This window comes from Fukomys damarensis, unplaced genomic scaffold (genome assembly GCF_012274545.1).
Source record: "Fukomys damarensis isolate Sample0158 unplaced genomic scaffold, DMR_v1.0_HiC HiC_scaffold_18, whole genome shotgun sequence".
Taxonomy (NCBI): Eukaryota; Metazoa; Chordata; class Mammalia; order Rodentia; family Bathyergidae; genus Fukomys; species Fukomys damarensis.
This window is the reverse complement of record NW_022900930.1, coordinates 43,515,892-43,523,939: the sequence shown is the minus strand read 5'-3', so window position 1 is coordinate 43,523,939 and position 8,048 is coordinate 43,515,892. Positions and strand designations below refer to the sequence as shown.

Here is an 8,048-nt window from a genome sequence, read left to right as displayed (position 1 = left end):
AAAAAAAAAAAAAAAAAAAAAAGACCAGCTTGAACTACATAGTGAGTCTCAAAATGGGTGGGAGGGTGAGAAGAGACAAAGAAAAGAAAAGAAACTCAGGGCTGGGGATTTAGCTCAGTGGCACTGCACGTGCCTCTGAAGCGCTAGGTCTCGAGTTTGATCCCCAGTAACAAAAAGAAAAATAAAAACTCATAGAAGACAGGAGTGAGGGTGGATAAAGCAATAGCCAGCGCCCCCACCACCACACAAACACTTGGAAGAAGCCACAGGAGGCAGCTTCGCTGTTCCATAGAAGGGCTTTGCTCCAGAGTCTGAGGCTCAGAGCACATATTCTAGAACATATTCTAGCCCAGAAGCTGTCCACCCCTCCTCTCCTCCCAAGTGCTGTAAGGGTAGGGGGCCACAGTGGGAGAAGGTACCATTTCTCAGTCTCTTGGAGGCTGGCTTAGCCCTAAAAGCCTCAGAGGAGCTGGTCAGGATCACAGGACAAGTCACTCCCAACATGCAAAGCCAGCTCCACAGATTCAGGACCTGGGGGTGGAGAAAGTAACTGTCAAGACCTGGCCCGGAGCCAGGTGCAAACCTTCCAGCTGTGGCAGTCCCTGGGACTCAAGCCCAGAGAACAAACTCCCCTCTCCTCCACAGGGATGTCCCCTGTGTGTAACAGCTCAGGCACAAGCAGTAGCTTAGAAACCTGCCAGGCTTTGGGTAAGATGTTCTAACTCTCCCCTCGGCCTCCTCCTGCTCCAACATCTTTAACAACCACAGCTCTTGGCTGACATCAGCAGTGACCTGCAAGTGAGGGACAGATGGCCTCTAGGTGGGGCTGCCTCAGCAAGATGGGACTGTCACCCCTTGGGTTGTGCAGGGATGGACCCACACATCCTGTGTGCCAGGTCTGCCCTGAGGAGCCCCGGCCCCTGCATTGTCTGTCATCTCTGGGCAGCTTGGGAGACAGACACCACATGCTCACCACCCCAGCCAGCCCCAACCCAGCCTGGCTTCCAGGGCAGTAGCCCCCGCAGAAGCAGCCCTGCCCTCTTCCTGCATGGTAGCAGCCTCCTGGCACTCAGGGACAGAGCCCTGCCATACAGGAAGGGGCTTTCCTCTGAGCAGTGACCACGGAAGCCACAGCGCCCATCTCTCCCCACACACCCCTGCGGGCCTGACTCAACCCTCTCCCTTCTAGAACTTGCTCAGGGTCAGTTCCTCTCACCCTCTGAGGCAGGAAATTGGGGGATGGTGAGGAGTCCTGGCAAGCCAAGGGAGGAGGCCAGCACAGGGCCTGGGCGTGGGGAACAGCTGCCAGAGCAGCCCAAGGACCAGAGTTGTCAGCAGGGGAGCTGGGAAGGAGCATAAGACCTCAGGACACTCTGAGCTCATGCAGGAGGTGGTGTCCGAGCCTAGGGAGGACAGTTCTGCTGAGAGAGGGGAGCGAGGGGATTTCTTTCACTAGCTTGCCCTGATCTCGTGATGGGTTTCAATTCCTTCCTTACCACCCAGGTTCCTTCCTGCCCTATTGAGTGGGGGAGGCCCCTCTGTCTCCTCGTGCCTGCCACCCACCAATTCACGCTTGAGCCTTTTCCCTGGCGTGCACACATGGGCACACACACATTTTTCCAGGGTCCTGATAACCAGAATTCCCTTCTAGCCAACCCAGCCCCAGAGTGCAGAGCCTCCAGCCAGAAACAGTGCCTGTAAAAGGGCACTGGCGTGACACGACGTGGGAATGCCTAGTGCATTCAGTACCCAGCCAGCAGGGTAGTTCTCGGCACCTTTGCCACCCTTCCCCAAGACGCCCTGCAGACCCTCACTTTTCACCCCTTGAGGTAGGCCAAGCATTCCATTGCTGAGGCAGACAGGATGGAGGGAAGCTGGAAAGGACTTGCTGTGTCCCTGTCCTAGGGGAGGGCAGGGATACAGGGCCCCCCAACCCCCAGGTTGGTTTGGTACCACTCCACGGCCTGACAGGAAGCAAGCCACACAGGAGGAAGTGAGCGCTGGGCCAGTGAGCAAAGCCCCTCCACGTCCCTGGATTACCACCTCCTGTCCACCAGGCATTCACTTCTCACAGGAGTAGGAATCCTACTGCGAACAGCACATGTGCATGCGAGGGGTCCAGGTTGTGGGCTCCTGTGAGTCACCCCAGGTGTCTTCCTGGAAACTGGTCCCTGGTGCCAAAATGTTTGGGGACAACTGCCCTGGAAGCTTCCTCCCCTGTACCCCATCCTGGACCCAGCCTCTAGTCTGTCAGCCAGGGGTAATCACAGTTCTCAGCAGTAGGACTGTTGTGAGAATTGAGTGAATTATCGTTCATGACACAAGTGACACACAGGAGCACTACAGAGCTATGTGTTGCTGGCATTATTCTTTCTTTGTATCATCACCCTTGTTATTATTATCATTGGATGGGGGTAAAATTTAAAATTGCCCCGTCCTCAAGAATATCGTTGAAACACCAGTGGCCCTGGGAGTGGAGGGAAATGGAGAAAAGCCCTTGGGTGGACTTGCTCTCTGGTGTTATGAAGAGGGTGGTGGATGGGTGATCTGTGCCTCCCAGGGACTGTCTACGAAGAACCGCCGACAGCCGGCTCTCACCTCTTCTGTCTGGGTATGAAAGGTGACTGTCACAGCCCATGGCACATCAGCCACTGCCCAGCTGTGCTCCAGGAAAGGGCACCCTTCCAGGGAAGGGTTGCAGATTTAGCCCCCAAAATGAGAGAACACCAAAAAACACAAATTGCAGGATGCCTTTTAATTCCTGTTCAATTTAAATTCTGGATAAACAATGCAAAATAATTCAGTGTTAAGTATGCCCCGTGCAGTAGATGGACACACACGACAAATTATTTGCTGTTCATGTGAGATCCAGACTTATCTGGGCTTCCTGTGTTTTCCTGGCAACCACCCACCTAGGGTGCCTGAGGCTCAGAGTTTGAGAAAGGGGAGTGTGGGAATTTGCCTCTGACCACTTCCCTCAGCCTCTCGCCAGTACCCAGGGCAGTGCCCTCCTTGCCCTGCCATGAGGCCTGTTCACACTCGCCAGAAGATGTGTCCCCTGTCGTGCTGCCCCCTGAGGAGGGCCCCCTCCAAACCTGAGTACCAGCTGGACTTCTCCAGGTCCCAGCCTGGGCGTGTGTCTCCCACCCTTACTCCTCCTCCAGGATCCAAGCGTAGCCCGTCTACCTCCACCTCAGGGAAGGAGCCCTGCTGCGGGTGGTGGCCAGGCTTCAGGGGAGAAGATCATGAGAATAGCGTAGGTTCATCTACCAGGCTCAGCCCGGAGGGGCTGGGAACTGCCCGCTCGCTTGGCGTTTCCGTTCTGCATAGGACAAGAAGATAGCGGCATGTTCAGTACAGGGCCCCGGGAAGGATACACAAGGTGGTCTTGACTCCGGCTGGGCTTAGTCCCCATGGTCCTGGCAAGTAGGCAACTGTGGTGTCCCTTCTCGGGGGCTCCGCTGCAGCCAGAGGCCGTCCAGGCACTGTGCCCTCACAGCCAGAGGGGACCAAGGTCGTCAGAACCGGCCTCTTGCCGTTAGGCCCCTACAGCTCTCAGGTCCTCTCTGACTGCCTCCCTGCCGCCTGTCTGTCCTTCCAGGCTCTTGGGAAATGGACAGATTTTTGTACCGCTTCCACCTGAACGAGCCTGAAGCAAGTACCCAGTTCATGACGCAGAACTACCAGGACTCAGCAGTGTTCCAGGCTTCTGGGGAAAGTGGCCGCTAGGCCAAGGACAAACCCGAACAGACTTCGCTGCCTGCTGGGCCGCAGGCTTCACCTACCAGGTGTGGGTCCACAACAATCCTGGGACAAGACCCTCTCTGAGTATGGACTCCGTCTCATCCAAATTTTTCAAAATAAAAATAAGAGGTCATCCAGTGCTTGTTGTTTTGCTTCCTGACCTGTCTTCTTTGGAAAATCAACAAACGGAGGTGGGCATGGTGGTATGTAGCTGTAATCCAGGCACTCAGCTGAGGCAGAACTGCAAGTTCTCAAGCCCAGCCTGGGCAACTTAGCGAGACCCAGTTTCAAAATAAAATAAAAAGGCTAGGGATATAACTCAGTGGGAAAACTCTGGGTTTAATCTGCAGTAGTGAAAAATGGGAGGGGGGGAGAAAGGAAGGAAGAAGAAAAGAAAGAGAAAGAAGGAAGGAAGGAAAGAAGGAAGAAACAAAGAAAAGAAAAGAAAGAAGAAAGAAAAAGAAGCAACAGGGGAAAATCAGCCAACATTTAGCTAGGGCTTGGGGTGGGGCTGAGGGATGGGCGGATAGGAGATGTGGATCCCTAGGCCTGAACTGAGCCTCAAGCAAAGTGCCCCTCCTCTCTGAAGCTCCGCCTCCTCGGCAGTGACAATGAGGCGGGAAGGAGCGGTAGGGGACACTGCTTTATCTCCATGGACACTTCCAGCTCCAACACTCAACAGCATTCCCTGAACAAACGTTGCAGACGCCTGTCCTGTGCAAGGCCTGGGAATCCAGAGGTGAACAGGCCAAGTGATGTGCCAGCTTTGTGGAGTTGGGGGCCGGGTATCAGATGGGCACAGACAAATCATAACAAACTGTGATCCGTGCTATGAGGATGGAAAGGAGGCCTGGCTTCTGGTGAGGGTTGAAGGCTCAGGCAAGGCCTCTTGGGAGAAGTGATGTTTAACTTCAGGACTGGGAGGTGGGCTGGGCTTAACTTTGGGAGTGCAGACGGGGCAGAGAGCATCCCTAAGCTCCTCCAAACTGCTGCAGCTGGCAGGAGCCTGTGTGGCATCTTCCAGAAAATGAAAGGCCAACTGTGAAGCTGAGATGAAATAATACAGCAGGTGGACAAAGGCCAGGCCAGGCCTTGTGGCCATGCTAAAGTTTTAGATTGTACCCTACAAGCACTGAGAAATCACTGGATGATAAACAGACTGGAGGGTCACAGGTGACGCCATCAGCTGTGAGCTTTTGGAAAGCAATGAGGAAACTTCTTAGTATCTCCAGGAGATGATTTCAGCTTCCCTGTCCTTGGTCCGAGCTGTAGGCCTCTTGACTCTCCTGCCCAAGGACCCCCTGGGGACCCCTCCGCTAGCCCCCTGCACAGTCTAAACTGTGTCCCCCAACAGTTTCTCAGCTCAGTTTCCCTCCAACAGTTAATAAGCCCCGCTCCTTGGCCAGGGCACAGCAACATTGGTGACTCACCCTGCAAAGTGCTTTGAGTTCACCAGATGAAAGGGGCAGGCTGAGCTGGGAGTGGGGTTGTTCCCTTCTTCAAGGTGAGCGCCATGTTAGCTGCGAGGCAGGAGGCCCTGGCTGACCGGAGGCCCAGCTGAGCACATTTTCAATAACTTGGACAGTTCCTGAGGTGGGATCTGAAGAAGGAAGGAGGGTGAGAGATGGAGGTGGTAACTAGAAAGGGAATTGGATGGTGCCACTCTTCTGTTGATAGATTCTCCTCGATGCCCAGGTGGTGGGCAGCAGATAACAGAGTCCTATGCATTTAATACCAGCCCAGGGAGGAAAAAAAAACCTCTCCCCACACCCTTCTACCCCACTGGGCAAACCTGAAAACAGAGGTAAAATAAGGAGCAAAAAGAAGTGCCCTTCCAAGTACTAACCAGGCCCAACCCCTAAGCCGGGTGTGGTGGCGCACGCCTGTAATCCCAACTCTCGGGAGGCTGAAGCAGGAGGATCGCTGTGAGTTCGAGACCAGCCTGGGCTGCATAGTGAGTTCCAGGTCAGTCTCAACTACATAGTGAGACGCTGTCTCTGAAAAAAAAAAAAAAAGTGCCCCTTTTGCAGGGTCAGGGAAGGCAGCCTCGGAAGGAACTGTGCGGGTCCCATATGCCTTGGGACCTCCGCCCTGCAGCCCCCAGCCCCACCAGGCACAGAGTATAATTGGCAGCTCTAGTTGGTGCCCAGGGCCAGGATAAATAGAAGGTCAGCTTGCTAAAGCAGCCCCAGATTGAGACATATCTTCCCCTCTTCTGCTTTTAATTCCTTGTGGCTAGCCTGTTTATTTTGGGTTAGGGAAAAAAAGTCGGATGTTTATCCTTCGAGGAAATTATCGGCTTGCTTGCTTTCCTTTCTTTCTCCCCCTCCTTACTTTGCCCTGGTGTTCTGAGATTTGGGTTCAGCGGCAGGAGAGACCCCCTACCCTCCTGGCCACAAAACCCGAAAAAGAACACAGCTGGCCCAGATGTCTAGGGCGAAGCCAGCCTACCAGGCAGTCCCTGGAAACTGCAGAGAAGAGGCAGACGGGAAACCTGGAGGCCACAGGGGGGCTGGGAGACCCACCCTGGAAGAAGCGCTTTTGCCTGTGGGGCTCTCTGAGCCTCTCTTTTCTTTTCACTACTTCTGCCAGGTGGAAACAAAATGGACATGCAAATTGCTTGAGGTCTCTAAGGAAGCAGCCAAGAAAGATGAGAGGGAGCAGTGGTTACCTCTTTGCAGGGATCAAGAAGACTGACATCATCCTCACTGTCAGATACCATTGCCCAAGCACCTTCCGCCTACCAGGCACTGCGCTGAACACTTCGCATGCAGAGTCTCATTGAATGCATTCCCACCCCACTTCACAGCCTGCCCAGGCCTTCAACACATTCAACTCTCCCAACAACCTAACAGTGTAGGCGCTGGTATAGGGCCTACTCCCTGTTCCATAAAGAGCAGCAGTGGAATCTGGTGTTAAGCCCTCTTAGCACAGTATTTAGAAGTAAGTAGCACTTTATTCATACTCTCTGGTGATATAAAATAGAGGTTCATCCATGGAAGAGCTGAATGGGCCAAAGAGAAAAGGCTGGAAGTTCCAGAAGTTTAAAGCTTTAGCCATTCTGGACCAGGTATGACTGCGAGAGGGGAGGGCTGCTGAATGTTTGAGGCAGGAGCCTGGCCCGGCCCACGGCCACCCCCTCCTCGCCCCCATGGCCAGTACCTGTTAATCGGACTCACCCCCCCCCCGCTCTCTCCATCACACCTGTGTGATAACTGTTCTTTCTTGGGGAAGGAAGAGGTGGGAAAGGAGGGGAAGCCACCTAGAGAGACTGTGGATCACCAGGTGATGATGATGATGGTGATGAGCTGAGGATTCTGGTGGCAGTGTCGATGGTGAGGGTGGTGAGGGTGGTGGTGACCGTGATTGTGATGGGTCCACGGGTTAGAGCTGAGCAGCCGTGGGGTAGGAAGAGAGCCTCATGTGTATAGTAGGTGGTATACTTTTAAAAGCATAAGATCGCTTATCAAACTGACTTAAATTCATATAAAATTTCTACTACTTGACAGCCTGGTGTGACCTTGGGCAACTTACTTAACTATTTCAGACCTATGTTTCAAGTGCAAAAAGCAATATAATGAAAAAGAAATGGAAATCAGTGTCTTTCACCCAAGACAAGTTACAATGGTTAAATGAGATAGCAACAGCAGTCACCAAGCACAATGCCTGGCATGCAGGCTGTTCAGTAAATGCATGAATTACCCTCCTTCCCTGCTTCCTCCTCACCTGTTCACCCCAGCGCAACTGGAGCAAGCAAGCAGTGAGGCTTAGGGTAAAGAACCATCTCTCCCAGATGAGAGTCCTTCCCACAAGACCTATCAGAGCCTCAGCAGCCCCAGGGAAAGGACCAACTGCCAAGGGAGCCCCAAGCCCAGCCCAGCATCCCCCTCCCAAGCTAAGCAGAACACCGAGAAGCTTGGATCAGGAAAGACACCCAGTTCCTTAGCAACTAGAGCACATTTCCCTGTAAAGACAAAGACCCTTCACTCAGAATGCTCCCTCCCCCAGCCTCTCCAGGTGTCTCATCGACTTTGCAGGAGTGGATCTGGGGGCTGCTCACCCCCAGAACCTCAGGGGACTTCTTGGCCCACCCTCTTGGTCACCCTGAGAGCTCCTGCAATGGTCCCCAGGATACCTTCCATCAGATGCTAATTAACTGCCCTCTCTACCCCCAGGAGCTGCTGGGAGATATTTGAGACACTTGTGTACACACACACACACACACACACACACACACCACAAATGCCCCATATTTCCTAAGACTCTTGCCCCATTTCAGAGACCAGGAAACTAAGGTGAGAGAT

At 53.5% G+C, this 8,048-nt stretch overlaps 1 protein-coding gene across 3 annotated transcripts in view; it reads left to right on the top strand.

The window, feature by feature from the left end:
- The window catches only part of Pebp4 (phosphatidylethanolamine binding protein 4), a 232,911-nt gene extending 229,049 nt beyond the window's left edge, over positions 1-3,862 (top strand). For all 3 annotated transcript variants that reach the window (XM_010624018.3, XM_010624008.3, XM_010624026.3), the window contains one exon: positions 3,602-3,862. In XM_010624018.3, coding sequence (XP_010622320.1) covers positions 3,602-3,729 — 128 coding nt within the window. In that variant the 3' untranslated portion in view covers positions 3,730-3,862. The remainder of the gene's footprint in view (positions 1-3,601) is intronic.
- The last annotated feature ends 4,186 nt before the right edge of the window (positions 3,863-8,048 follow it).